The 15,810-nt window shown below is 39.4% G+C and overlaps 1 protein-coding gene across 1 annotated transcript in view; it reads right to left on the bottom strand.

The window, feature by feature from the left end:
* The window catches only part of otogl (otogelin-like), a 164,528-nt gene that overhangs the window by 114,408 nt on the left and 34,310 nt on the right, over positions 1-15,810 (bottom strand). The window contains exons 17-23 of the mRNA XM_059976457.1: positions 14,085-14,217; positions 11,306-11,483; positions 7,899-8,023; positions 7,560-7,772; positions 4,560-4,725; positions 994-1,068; positions 428-471 (exon numbers count right to left, since the gene is read on the bottom strand). Of these exons, the coding sequence (XP_059832440.1) occupies positions 428-471; positions 994-1,068; positions 4,560-4,725; positions 7,560-7,772; positions 7,899-8,023; positions 11,306-11,483; positions 14,085-14,217 (934 nt within the window). The remainder of the gene's footprint in view (positions 1-427; positions 472-993; positions 1,069-4,559; positions 4,726-7,559; positions 7,773-7,898; positions 8,024-11,305; positions 11,484-14,084; positions 14,218-15,810) is intronic.

The raw sequence follows: 15,810 nt of genomic DNA, 5'->3' as shown, positions 1-15,810 counted from the left end.
TTCAAAGAAAAACACCAAATATCACCCCCCCCCATCTGCAAAAAACAAATCACATGAATGACAACAAGAACATCAAACCCCTCCCACGCAAAAAACTAATCACAGAAACAGCAACCAGAAAGAAGAGCAAAAACACAGAAAATAAAACACAAAATCTACTGTGAAACAGTTATTATAATGCATTTGGACCAGGATGTAGTTACATGGATTTCACATTAATGACTTGTTTCCTTTAAATATTAGCTCTCAAAACTATAAAATGAACAACAAATACTTCCGCATAAATGTCTCCTTGTAGATTCTGGACATATTTACTCAAAATTAGTTTAAGAATAGTAGCAGAAGAACATTTCCTGTAAACATGATTCACCTTACAAATGATTAATTTCATAAAATTCAATGCAAGTGATGGCAAATTGTAATATACCTGGCTCTGCGGGAGCACACCTTACTCTTCCATTCTTGCACAAACTGGAAAATAAGGAAAATCCCATCAGCTCTGCTGGAAAACATTCACTTTTCTTTTATAATTACCATAGAATTTCTGTTGCCAACTTAAGGATTATGTTCACTACAAACTGAACAAAACTAATAACTGAATCTCACAAAATAATCTGAACAAATATTGTAGCTGGTTTTGGAAAAAAATAGTTTAAAATATTTCATTCAGTGGTATGGTGCATAGTATTTAGCACAATGCTTTACAGCACCAGCGACTGGAGTACAATTCCTGCTGCTGGCTGTAAGGAGTTTGTCTGTTCTCCCCACGACCGCATTTGTTTCCTCTGGGTGCTCTGGTTTCCTCTCACAGTCCTGGTTGGTAGGTTAATCGGTTAATGATTTAGGGTAGGGTTAAATCAGGGGTTGCTGGACGGTATGAATCGAAGGGCCTGTTGTGTGCTGTATCTCAATAAATATAAATAAATAACCATATCAAGTGAATTGAATAGCAGAATCTGAATAGCAATTTTTAACAAAAGACCGTCGTAATACCATGGTCCTGAGTTACTGAATGTGACCTCTCCTGCCTGAAATATTCCTCCCATAAAGTGACAGGAACACTGCGATCTAGAAGAAACACAAGAGAGATATTGAACCATTTCATTATCATGTATAGAAGAATTTAAAGACTAATGTATTAAAACCTAAAAAACATTTCAATGGGACTGATTTTTTTGATGTGAAATTCACTTGCATATGTACATATAGAATTAAGTCAAACATTACAATGGGGAGCATTATAATGGACAATCATTTTCACTGGAATGCACAATGTGTCTGTTCATATTACAGTTCAGCTAAAGGGCAATAGTGGTGCCCTGGAGAGATTGACCATGAGGGATATTCACACAGCAAACACATAATGTTTTGAATCGTTCTAATTCCAAATAGAACATACAGGGTAAATGGTAGGGCATTGAGGAATGCAGAGGAACAGAGAGATCTGGGAATAACTGTGCATAGTTCCCTGAAAGTGGAGTCTCATGTAGATAGGGTGGTGAAGAGGGCTTTTGGAACGCTGGCCTTTATAAATCAAAGCATTGAGTACAGAAGTTGGGATGTAATGCTAAAGTTGTACAAGGCATTGGTAAGGCCAAATTTGGAATATTGTGTGCAGTTCTGGTCACCGAATTATAGAAAAGATATCAATAAATTAGAGAGAGTGCAGAGACGATTTACTAGGATGTTACCTGGGTTTCAGCAATTAAGTTACAGAGAAAGGTTGAACAAGTTAGGTCTCTATTCATTGGAGCGTAGAAGGTTGAGGGGGGATTTGATCGAGGTATTTAAAATTTTGAGAGGGATAGATAGAGTTGACGTGAACAGGCTGTTTCCATTGAGAGTAGGGGAGATTCAAACTAGAGGACATGATTTGAGAGTTAGGGGGCAGAAGTTTAAGGGAAACACAAGGGGGTATTTCTTTACTCAAAGAGTGATAGCTGTGTGGAATGAGCTTCCTGTAGAAGTAGTAGAGGCCAGTTCAGTTGTGTCATTTAAGGTAAAATTGGATAGGTATATGGACAGGAAAGGAGTGGAGGGTTATGGGCTGAGTGCGGGTAGGTGGGACTAGGTGAGATTAAGGGTTCGGCACGGACTAGGAGGGCCAAGATGGCCTGTTTCCGTGCTGTGATTGTTATATGGTTATATGGTTATAATTCCTGATGCACATGTTCAGCATTTTCTGTAAAACAGCCTCTCTTGATTCTCTTTGTTCTCATTATAAAAAGCATTTTCCTCTTCAAAAACAGAAGAGATTCTGTCGATGATGGAAATCCAGAGCAACACACACAAAATGCTGCACGAACTCAGGAGGTCAGGCAGCATCTATGGAAATGAATGAACAATTTTGAACCAAGACCCTTCTTCAAGACTGGAAAGGAAGGGGGAAGATGTCAGAATAAAAAGGTGGGGGGAGGGGGGAAGGAGGACAAGCTAGAAGATGATAGGTGAAGCCAGATGGGTGGGAAAGGCAAAGCGCTGGAGGAGAAGGGATGTGACAGGAGAGGAGAGTGGACCATAGGAGAAAGGGATGAAGGAGGGACACCAGGGAGAGGTGATAGGCAGGTGTGGAGACGAGCCCAGAGTGGGGAATAGGAGAAAATGGAAGGAGAAATCAATGTTCATGTCATCATGTTGGAGGCTATCTAGATGGAAAATGAGGTGTTTCTCCTCCATCCTGACAGTGGCCTCATCATGGCAAAAGAGGAGACCATGGAGTGACATAACGGATGGGAATGACTAAAAAATTTTCACTATCTGAGCACTGCTATGAGTAAATAAGTAAGCAGACCCATTGTTACCAGTCTCCTTTCTCATTAAACACCACCAAGTTGGACAGGATTGGGCTTATGTGGCTGTCAGAGGCACATAAAGACACTAAGCCTTGTTGTTGAACCTTCTATGTAATCTTCAAGAATAATCTGAAGATCAAATTAAACTCATTCCATTCTCTTCTAAATGTTTGGGTCATTGTAGCTTCTGGGTTTCCTTCCCAATACAACCAGTAGACCCCAAAACAATGGCCATGCTGAAGACTTTGAATCTGCTGTTATTCCCCATTTCCATCTTGTCCCATTGAAGACAAAACATGAGTGAGCAGAATCTCGTCCTAGAGCTCAGCCAAATGGTAGTGGGTTATGGAATTGGGTCAAGGGAGAGAGTTTTAGCAGAATCTTCCCTTACTGACATGGAACCCAGAGTCTGGTGGCTCAGGAACACGGGAGCCTGCGGAGAGATCTTATAGAGGTATATAAAATTACAAGAGGAATAGATAGGGTTGGTGCTTACCGGCTTTTTTCTCCTCAGGTTTGGTGAGACTAGAATTAGAGCTCATATATATGGAGTAAAAGGAAGAGGGGACCAAGTGTAGTGAATCTAAGTTTGCTGATGATATTAAATTGAGTGGAAAAGCAAATTGTGCAGAAGATACGGCGAGTCTCCAGAGAGATATAGATAGGTTAAGTGAGCGAAAAAGGTTCTGGAAAATGGAATACAATGTTGGTCAATGTGAGGTCATCCATGTTGGAAGGAAAAATGGAAGAGCAGATTATTATTTAAGTGGTAAAAGATAGCAGCATGCTGCTGTGCAGAGGGACCTGGGAGTGCTTGTGCATGAATCACAAAAGTTTGGTTCACAGGTGCAGCAGGCTATCAAGAAGGCAAATGGAATGTTGGCCTTCATTGCTAGAGGGATTGAATTTAAGAGCAGGGAGGTTATGCTGTAACCGTACAGGGTACTAATGAAGCCACACCTCGAGTACTACGTGCAGTTCTCATCTCTTTACTTGAGGAAGGATATACTGGCTTTGGTGGCAGTGCAGAGGAGGTTCAACAGGTTGACTGAAGAGACGAGGGGGTTAGACTATGAGGAGAGATTGAGTTGCCTGGGGCTCTACTTGCTGAAATTCAGAAGAATGAGAGGAGATCTTATTAAAACATATAAAATCATGAAAGGCATAGATGAGATAGAGGAAGGAAAGTTGTTTCCACTGGTAAGTAAGACTAGAACTAGAGGACATAGCTTCAAGACTCAGGGAAGTCGGTTTAGGACGGAGATGAGGAGGAACTGCTTTTCTCAGAGAATGGTGAATCTGTGGAATTCCCTGCTCAATGAAGCAGTGGAGGCTGCATCAGTAAGTATATTTAATACAATGTTGGATAGATTTTTGCATAGTAGGGGAATTAAAGGTTCTGGGGAAAAGGCAGGTAGATGGAAATGAGTCCGTGGCCAGATCAGCCATGAACTTATTGAATGGTGGAGCAGGCTCAACGGGTCAAATGGCTGACTCCTGCTCCTATTTCATATGTTCTTATGTAAATAAATAGAAATTAAAATAAAGTTCAGCACTGATGGAACACCTGAAACATTAACACCATGTATTGCTCTGCAGATTCCATCCAACCTGCAGAGTATTTCCAGCATTTTATTTTCAACTTTCTGCAGTTAATATTCTACACGTCATATAAGTGACCTGACACAACAAAGTGATAAAGAGTTTTAGCTCAGTACTGAAAACTAATGATACACTGAGACAGACTCGTACATAAACGAAACTCACTCTGTTACACAGCGATGTACTATTTCATCATAAAATGTTCCATTGGGGCAGTTGCAGCCTTCGGCACAATCATCACCACAAACTTCATATAAAGAAAGGGACTGGCAGGTGCGACCACAAGAGGAAGAACAAGTGTGGTACAACATGTTAGCCGGACAGATAACACCTGTACAGAAGAAATACAAGCAGAATTTTACTGAAAATGTCATAAACTTTTCCAGTGCACATCTCAGCAGCAAAAACACTGTTGAATATATGTGCAATATAATATGTAAACTATACTGTCTCTCCTTAACAGCCAGAAATAATCTAAACAGGTGCAGATTACCAGGAAAGTAGGCCGGTCAATGGAATTGCTTTGAGAACTGGAATAGACATGATGGGTCACAAAATGTATTTCATAATTAAAAAAATAAAGAAACAAGTATTAATGCAAATGCAGATTTTACTCTATTCATTTTTTTAAAAAGGGGTCAAAGATTCAAAGTACATTTTATGTCAGAGAAAAGTACAGCACAGAAAATGGCCCTACAGCCTATCTAGTCCATGCTGAACCATTTACACTGCCTACTCTCGTTGACCTGCACGGGGAATCATAGTCCTCCATATTCCTACCATTTATTATCAAAGTATGTATGCAGTATACAGCCCTGAGATTCACCTTCCTGCAGACAGCCACAAAACAGAGAAGTACCATGGAACCCGTTCAAGGAAAATATTAAACATCCAAATTGCAAGAAAAAGATCAAATCACACCAATGGCAAAAAAAGGAGTGAAAAACACAGAATATAAAACATCAAACCACAAAGTCATTGAAACACAGCTGTTTAAAGAAAGACAGAGAACAATTATGAACCGGAGGACAGTAGTTCACCCTCAGCCCCAAGTGCAAAATGTATAGTTAAGAAATGGCTCTTTTGTAGTACTCCACTTCTAAATCCAGTTTCTCACACTTCAAGTTTGACTCTGAATTCCCACTGAAATTTTTGGTCTCGGCTATACTATAACTGCCAGGAAGGGAACATAGTTGGTTACCAATAGCTTGGACGAAAATGAAAACAGAATCTTCTTCGTAGCATCTTCATGGATCTCACAAAGGGAGCACAGAGGAACAGCTAGGACTTTCAAGGACATATACTACCCAAGTAAAGGAGAGCAAGTGGAGAGAAAACACAAATTAAACAAAAGAAAGGAAGTTGTACATCTTAGTTACAAATAATTACCATCAATGTTAAAGCCTTTGTGCTTTAAAGGCTGCATCACAGCCTGGTATGGAAAGACAAATACCCTTGAATGGAAAATCCTACAGAAAGTAGTGGATAATATCCAGTTCATCATGGGTAGTGCACTCCCCACCACTGAGCAACTCTATACGGGACGTTGTCGTAGGAAAGCCATGTCTATCATCAGGGATCCCCACCACCCAAGCCATGCACTCATCTCACTACTGCCATCAGGAAAAAGGTACAAGAAGCACTCGACTTACACCACCAGGTTCAAGAACAGTTATGTCCCCTCAACTATCAGGCTCTTGAACCAAAGGGGATAACTTCACACAACTTCACTCACCCCCACCATTGAAATCTTCCCACAACCTATGGACTCAATTTGAAAGACTTCATCTCATGTTCTCAATATTTATTGCTTATTTATTTATTTATTATTATTATTTCTTTCTTTTTGTATTTACACAGTTTGTTGTCATTTGCACACTGATTAAAAACCCAGTTGGTGCAGTCTTTCATTGATTATGTTATGGTTATTATTCTATTATGGATTTATTGAGTATTGTACAAAAGTACAATACATTGAGTACAATAAATATATTTATTGTACTTCTGTATGTTGAAGTGCACATCCCTTGAATGAACATATAATTATTAATCAGTATTTGCATTTCCAATAGCTGAAAATGATGATCTGGAAACAAAAGATACAGTTTTTTAAATTATTTTTTATAAGAAACGATACAGTTATATTGAAGATAATTTCATTTACTGTAACTTGTTCTAAATAATGAAAAGTATCTTATAATTTAGCACAACATTTTATATCTATAATATTTGTCTCTAAATGTTTCCACTTATTTTTATTTTTTTGTCCTTTGTTGGTGTCATCTCCCTTTTTGAGTCACAATTCATTGTTAATTCATAATATGTTTATTCATTGGCTTCAATCCTTTCTAAATTATGCTAACACAAAATAATTGAACTGAGGTAGACAGCCTTTGTGATTTCCTTCTCACTAATCTGGAATACATAACAGTAAGGTCTTCAGCCCTTACACCAATCAACTTCACAGCTCTTTACTTCATCTCCTCCCCTATTACTGTTTCACCTATCACCTACCACCTTGTACTTCTTCCTCCCCTCCCTACACCTTCTTAGTCGACCTCCTTCTCCCTTCCTTTCCAGTCCTGATGGAGAGTCTTGGCCCAAAACATCAATTGCTCTTTTTCATATATGCTGCCAGACCAGCATTTTGTCTGTATTGCTTTGGATTTCCAGCATCTGCAGATTTTCTTGTGATTTATAACAGTAAGATGATCACAGAGGAGTTGAGAAAATAATGATTTACAAATAACCCAAGTGACAAATAAACTGGTGCTTGTGATGTTCCAGCTCAACACCAAAGGCATCAGGACTGAAGAAAGCAAAGGAAGGCATAACCTTACTCACTTGCCTGTTTATCTCATTAGCACCATTATTATAACATCTCTCTTTTAATTTTACTTATTTATTTATCAAGATACAACGTGAAATAGGCCCTTCTGGTCCTTTGAGCCACACCATCCAGCAATCCTCTGATTTAATCCTAGCCTAATCACAGAACAACTTACAATGACCAATTAACCTAATAACTGGTAGGTCTTTGGACTGTGGGAGGAAACTGGAGCTCCCAGCAGAAATCCATACTGTTAAGGGGAGAATGTACAAACTCCTTTCAGGCAGCGACAGTACTGTAGAGCGTTGTGCTAACCACTATGCTATCATACTTACCACAGTCAGACACTTCCGATCTGAAGTCAATGAAAACTTTGTGTTTGGCACAAAGATAGGCATAGTGTGCAAGGGCAGTGCACATGCAGAAACTTCCACATTTGCAAGCATCGTAGCGACACTGCTGATAATAGACGCTGGGATTCACAAAGGTATGACATGGTGCAAAGAGTTCTTGATTGAGAACATCACACATTGTGGTTGCATATAAAGCTAGATTCATAAATAATCCAAAAATAAATTTAATTAGCGGATGTTAGAAGTTTTGAAATTATAAATTTACAGATAGAGTTGAGAATTGAAGTTAATATACTATTTCGTATCAAACGAATTAGGTACCATTTTGTTGGTTGGTATCGCAGGGATCAACTAACGGAATATTTACTGGGGCTATGCAAGCAGATGAAATCTTCCATGCATTGGCATGTAACTGTGGAGTACCTTCAATCATACCTACAGGGGAACTAGAAGTGAGAGGGAATCATTAGGATGTTTCTCATCACTAAATAAACTGATAATCTACGAAATCTTAAATGACCAAATAAGCAAATCTCACATACTGGGAGATTAATTGCACTGAACAGTTCTGCATGTAATTTGAACAATTCTGCACTGAATATGTATTGCATTGCTTAATCATTGAAGCACTTAATGCTAATAGCAATGAGGAAGATTTCCAATAATACCATTTTCAAGGATCATGCTCTCCTGTTTCACATTGCACCAAAGCATACTCACCTCTGGCTGGTGGTTCCACAGGGAACTGCCAGTAACATCTTCCTCGTGGGTCAGTTCATCTCTGACTTCTGCACCTGCGTAGTGAAATGCAGCAGTCAGAGATGGACTAGACCCTCAACACTGAGTCCAGGGACCATGCACTAACTGACCGAGCTGAGGGCCCAGATGTGATTCACATCGTCCCCTCAGCTTTATCCAGGGGTGTCTGGAATGCCTGTCTTTGATTAAGAACTACAGGTTAGTAACTGTTACTTTTTTTTCAATTTTACATTCTTGATGTCTTGAATAGAGTTTTAATAGTTTAAGTGAACAGTAAATAATTTTTTTCTTAATTTTAACTTATTTTAAAATTATATTTATTTGGGCTGTTCTGAAATGTTTCAAATAATCATTATTTTATTAATTGCAACATGTTTAGAACAATTAAATTTATCATTCAGTGTCTTAGACCAATAACCAAAGTTTAACACTGTTGTAACTTCTGCAAGCCAAAAGAGTCCTCTGCCTGATGCAGCCATTGTGTCAGTCAGGGTCTCGACTCAATTGGAACCATTGAGCCACTAATGGCCCTTCAAAGAGAAAAAAGATGAAGGATATGCTCAAAGCTTTCTCAAAGAAATACTTCATTGATTGTTGGGAATCTCCAGTCCATGACTGCTCAAAGTGGAGAAAGAACATTCAGAGAGTCACTGCAAGCCTGCAATCATGCATCAGGAGCACGTCAAGCCCTGCATATCCATTGGCAAGGACAAGCAGCCTCACCAAGGTCACAGAACCTGCCGCGTCAGCCCCCTCCTGCTCCATCTGTGGAAGAATCTGTGGTTCCCATACGGGTCTCCTTAAACATCTCACAGCCTACAGAGAGCAAGTGGCAGACCAAGTTGAGCTCACTTGGGCCTTTCATTATCTGAGTCAATATCCCATTCCTTTCCTATGATGCAATTGTTTACGCCCACATCTTCAACCTCTCATTGCCCCATTCTGAGGTTCCCACCTGCTTTAAAAGGGCAGCAATCATGCCGGTGCACAATGAAATCAGATTGGGCTCCCTCAATAACTATTGCTCACTATTGCAAATTTATATTAAAAGGTTGGTTGTGGCTACAATTAACTTCTACTAGTCCAAGAATCTGGACACCCTGCAATTTGCCTACCACTGCAGCAGGTGGATGCAATCTCAGTGACTCTTCATTCTGCTTTGGAACATCAAGAAAAGAACAAAACATGCATTAGTTTATCAATTCCAGTTTAGTGTTCAATTCCATTATTCCCTCAGTATTAATCAGCAAGCTCCTAAACCTGCACCTCTGAATCCTTGACTTCCATATCAGGAGAGCACAGTCAGTGCAGATTAGAAATAATATCTCCTTGCTGATAATTAACATGGGTACTCCTCAATGCATGCTTAGCCTACTGTTCTACTCCCTCTACACTCATGACCATGTAACTAAGCACAACTCAAATGCTATCTGTAAATTTGGTAAAATCTCATATGGCAATGAGGAGGCGTGCAGGAGTGAGGAAGATCTGCTGGTGGAGTGGTGTTGCAGCAACAACCTTACATTCAGCGTCCACTTGACCAAGGAAGGGGATATCGGGAGAATACCCGCCGGTCCTCATCGAGGGGTTGGTGGTGGAAGGAATGAGCAGCTTTAAGTTCATGGGCACCAGTTTTGGAGGTTCTATCCTAGGCACAACACATTGATGAACCATGAAGAAGGCATGCCAGTGGCTCTACTGTATTTGGAGTTCAAAGAAGTTTGGCATTCCACCAAAGACTAATAAACTTCTACATTTGTATGGTGGAGAGCATTCCGACTGTTTGCATCATAGCTTGCTATGGAGATTCCGGTGAATGGAATCACAAGGGGCTGCAGAGGGCAATAGAGTCAACCAGCTCTACGATGGTCACATCCCAACCCCAACCACCCACTCTTCTGAGGACATATTTAAAAATGGTAGCGCCATAAGAATCATTAAGGATTCTCACCATCTAAGAGATGCCCTCTTCTTGTTGCCACCATCAAGGAGGAGGTACAAGAGCCTGAAGACCCACACTCAATGATCTGGAAACTTATTCCTCTCCTCCAGCATGTTGCTGAATGGTCCATGGACTCAAGAACACTCCCACATGATTTCTCTTTTTTTTTGCATTGTTTATTTATTTTTTATTTCTCAAGATACAGAGAAAAGTTGAACAAGTTAGGTCTTTATTCTTTGGAGCGTAGAAAGTTGAGGGAGGACTTGATAGAGATATTTAAAATTATGAGGGGGATACATAGAGTTGACGTGGATAGGCTTTTGCCAATGAGAGTAGGGGAGATTCAAACAAGAGGACATGAGTTGAGAGTTAGGGGGCAAAAGTTTAAGGGTAACACGAGGGGAAACTTCTTTACTCAGAGAGTGGTAGCTGTGTGGAACGAGCTTCCAGTAGAAGTGGTAGAGGCAGGTTCGGTATTGTCATTTTTTTAAAAATTGGATAGGTATATGGACAGGAAAGGAATGGAGGGTTATGGGCTGAGTGCAGGTCAGTGGGACTAGGTGAGAGTAAGCATTCGGCACGGACTAGAAGGGCCGAGATGGCCTGTTTACATGCTGTAATTGGTATGTGGTTATACAGCATGAATAGACCCTTCTATCCCTTCAAGCCATGCCACCCAGCAATCCCCTGATTTAATCCTAGCCTAATCACAGGACAATTTACAGTGATCAATTTTTCTACCTACTGCTGTAGAAATAATAGAAACTGAACATCTTGCACTGCATTCCTGCTGCAGAACTATTTGCATGTCATAAAGGACAGCGTTAATAAACCTGATTCTGATTCCGGCATACATAGAGTGTGGGTACATCATGTGATTGATGGTTACACAGATTCCAAGTTATTTTCATATACAGAATATGTTTAGCACAAATAACTTGGATGAATTTCTAGGAATACTTTATATTATTTAAGCTTTGAATTTAGGGTAAACATGAGTAATTTTGGATCAGCAATACAAACTCACTGAAAATCATCTCGTAGATTTCCATTATACGTTCCACACAGACCCACAGTGTTTCCTTTCCATCTGCTGTCAACCTGGAGATAGAGCCTTCCACCTTCATTATCAAACTTCATTGAGAGTCCAAAGGCTGTCTTCACTTGTATAAATAAAGATGACAACCTAAGGATTTCAACTATTCCTGGAAGTAACAAGATATAAATTTTACAAACTCCACTTTATTGTGAGTGCAGAAATTCTATCCATAGCCATTCTTAACAATGGATATTAGGGTGCAGCACAGCAATAGGTGTGGAATTACTTTTAAAAGTCTGAGCTCAGTTAACATAATACGAATTAGAAATTCACCCCTTGTAGGCAGACCTGAATCTGCTCTGAGAAGTACATCACACAGTTGCAGAGCTTTGCCATTCACTGCTGCTACTACCTAGCAAATTCAGCACGATTAACAGGAATTAATTTCTCATCTTTGATTATTATAAAAGATTTTAATTATCAACTAGCACAATCATTAGTAACAATTCAACTAGTTGGAGGCCAACAAAAAGCAAAAAGCTTTGTTACAGTAAAGTGTTCCACAAGCCATGATACACAAGGACACTTGGGGCTGCCTTCACCTAAATGGACCAAAAAAGCCAGCCAAAGATCATTATCTTTTAAAGCTAAAATATCAACTCAAGTTTTTTTTAATGCATGTTTATCTCAGTTATATGTATTGCAAACATTTGATTTCACGGGGAAATATCAGCATGAAACAGGAGCTATACTTAAATATTAACATGCATATGAAGACATATTCTATCCCTTCCTCAACAACATGCTGCAACTAGTCATCATTATGCTTCATTTGCATAATTATGACTAGTTCCTTAAGGTTGTTATGGCCGGGGGTGGTAATAGGGACAAGCTCCCACTACCTATTAAATGTTCCCAATGGTATGTGTCTCAAATAGCCTCTGACAACCAAGTCCAGCTCCTGGCCTTCACGTGTGGCTTAGCTACTAAGCCTGGCGGAACCATCTCTCCTGACAGGAGTAGGGGCAAAGGAGAGTTACTGGTGTCTTAAAACCAGTTGCTTCGGGCTGATGTTTAAAATGAGAGAAAGTCAACATGATTTGAGAAGAATATGTATATTTCAAAAACAAAGGATAAGAACAAATGTAAAAAATCATTGTATTTCAGTCAGAGGGGTGAATCCATGGAACAGTTGTAGTGAGAATTTAAAAACATGCACTACACTTAACAAGTTTTAAAAATTATTTAAAAATTATTTAATGAACAAATATAAAATATATGATTTAAAATGAATGACAGTAATGTAAATAAATGATATTTGGAATTGGATTTTGTGTTAAAAGATTATGAAATTTTTTGTTTTCGATGTGATGATTGATGCCAAATATGTTGTTGTATAAGTAAGAGGGGTAGGCGTAATGAGCTGTAGCTTCAGCCTACACCCTTTTGGTCTGTTTTAAAGAATATCTATGTTTTTTGTTGTAATTTTGTCCTATGAAATCATTGTTGTAAATGTTGCTTTTTGTTATATTTGTACTGACAGAAATAAATTAATTTCATTAATTAATTCATTGATTCATGTGGCTTATTAGCTGTTGTTGACAGCTCTTCGAGGAGAAGAAAAACTCAGATCTCAACCCTCCACTGCCTTGCACTAAACCCACTCATGAGAAAAGCTTCAGTAGTAAACCCAGGGCTGGAGTCCTAAGACAGTCCTACGTTGCATTCAACCCTGACTAGGAACTCCTGTGACGCCGCTGGTACCAAAGTGTATCGGTCTCTGCCGTTCCTTTGGTTTCATCAGATAGTGGAGAGGGGGAGCTTGCAACATGGGAACAGCTTGCTCTCTGTATCGCACTGCCCAGGGTTGTGTATCTATGCAGCTCGGACGTAACATCCATGGTCAGCACTAACCAAAGGAGGCCCACATATTTGCATAAAGACATAGACATCCCTAGATAAGCAGCACTTGCTGCACCTCAATGGGGTGGGGGGTAATTGCCAAATTTCAGTAATCACAGGCATATTCACTATATTTCAGAAGAATCTAGACAGGTACTTGAAACACCTTGGCATAAAAGGCCACGGACCCAATACAGATAAATGGGATTAATGAGATCAGTAATACAGGCTGTATGGCAGTCATAAGCTCAGTCATAAACAGTGGGCCAAAGAATCTATTGCTGTGATGTATGATTCATGACTCAAGTTGGGAGCCCTAGCAAAGCCAAAAGGATACGTGTCAGCTTCTGCAATGACAGCTAGATTAAAAATGCACTGCACGGGGGATAAATAAAAGGATAAAATATTTACATGGAGAGACGAGATTTTAAAACACTGGGAAACATGTAAAGCACCAAAATTGTTCAAAATAAAAGGAGGGGTCAGAGAAAAAAGTGCAACGCAGTTTACGGTGCATTTGAAGTACATACTGTATACGTGAAAGCACTTGGGCAGTAAATACGACTGATGGGCTGTAGGTGTGAGTCACTCCCTGACAAAATAGTGTCTGTAACAGTGAATTCATCTGGAGAAGGGGAGAATTAGATGTAGTAATTTTTTTAGTAACAGTGCATGTTCTTTTGCACTGTGTTAATTCAAAGCAATTTTATTTTTCTTTCTCATACAGCTGCACTATTAATATTAATTCTGACTACATGACTTGTTATGTAAATTGCATAGCAAGTCATTTTGACAAATGAGGTATAGCTTTCTCGCCTGAAGTGCTGATAATTCCCCTTTTATTCCCAGTCTGTATTAGTAATACCATTGTTATATGGCAGGCCAATTGCCTGGTGGATGCCAACGTGAATTTCTCCTGCTCTGGTTAAGGTTACTTGCTTGCTTGTATCACCTCCTATCACCAGGGTTACAGACTGAATGCAGCTGTGATCCAGGTTCTGCAAACATACAAGAAATATTATTTATGAGATGGACAACGGTCCTCATTGGCTCTATGTTGTTTTACGTTATCAGCTTATGAAATTTATTGGAAACCATGAGCAAGATGTATGTCCTGCAGTTTTGAAATTTGAATCCATTGGCCTAGGAATCAGGCCACAACATTCACCCATTCTGTAGAACACATTTAGTGTTTCTGACCAAGCATAGAATTCTAGGGAGTATCACCAAACAAAGTTCAGCAACTACTTTCATTAAATACACAGAGACATGTGGCATTTTAGAATATCCTGCAATACACTCTTGGTGGTAATTTTAATAAACCCGTGATTAAGTGAAATATCATTCTTGCACACAACGTAAATGTCAAATGCTCCACACTGAATTAGATCTCTTTAACCCTTTTTAAACCCATGGACAATATTCAGTGTAGGCTGGAAATTGATTGCAGACAATTAAGTTGCTTAAAGAGAAACTGCATGTTTTGGATCAAAGTATTTTATCAGAATTACTTCACAGAGAAAGAAAGCATTTTTGTATGTGGTATATTAAATTCAGCCTCCCAAATTCATTCCACTAACTTCAGAAAAATGAACTTCAGGCGCATAAACCAAGGTCCATAAAGTGTTGAGTCCACAACTGTGGGTTTGTTAAAGATAGATCTCAGATAGATGGTTTCAGGAGTGCATTTGAGACTTTAACCTTTTTTTTCTCTTTCTCGGGTTATATATAATTTACACTCCATCTTCCCCATTTTAATTTCAGTTAAAATTTTTTAAAAGGCAGTAAATTTTTAAGTGGATATTTGTCTTTAGTCGCTAAGACTTGCTGTGGGGAGGAAGAATCAGCCACTGGAAGTGTGATGGTAGGCACACAGGGAAGTGAGAAGTAATGCATCTTGGCAGGGCATAAAAGGTGAGGGGGATAGATGAGGAATGATAGAGTATTAAAAGGTTTGGAGAGGCAGGTGAGAAGACAGCATGTCAGCAGATAGTACTGCAACCTCTCTCACTGCTCCCACTCTGTGTTAATTCTATTCGACAAGAGTTCAGTGAGACTGTCTCTCACTGGTCCCCCTCTGTGATCTCTGCTGCCCTCCAACTCATCTCCTCTCCAGTCAGATCATCTCCAGCCCTTTACCCTTCTTACTCACCTGGCTTCACCTATCACCTTCTAACTATCCTCCTCCTTTTTACTCTGTCATATTTCCTCTTCCTTTCCAGTCCTGAAGAAGGGTCTCAGCCCGAACCGTCAACTGTTTATTCATTTCCATAGATGCTGCCAAATTTGCTAAGCTCCTCCAGCATCTGGTGTGTGTAGCTTTGGATTTGCAACATCTGCAGGATTTTTCGTGTTTATAAAACTACATTTCTACTTTTTAGCTAGCATGTATGCCATAGAGAAGGGCCCCTTTTCTGCCACAACTTTCAATGATTTGGTGAAAATAAGTGGCCTATATTTTCACATGTGCATAAATATATTTTGAAATATGATAAAACTGTGCCATCAGCTCAGTTATTATAACTACAAATTAATTAAGTTTGAAATTATTTGAAATAGATGACAACTTTGGTGACTTGAAAGTTACCAAA

Source organism: Hypanus sabinus, chromosome 8 (assembly GCF_030144855.1).
Source record: "Hypanus sabinus isolate sHypSab1 chromosome 8, sHypSab1.hap1, whole genome shotgun sequence".
Lineage (NCBI taxonomy): Eukaryota > Metazoa > Chordata > Chondrichthyes > Myliobatiformes > Dasyatidae > Hypanus > Hypanus sabinus.
This window is presented reverse-complemented; position numbering and strand designations above follow the sequence as displayed.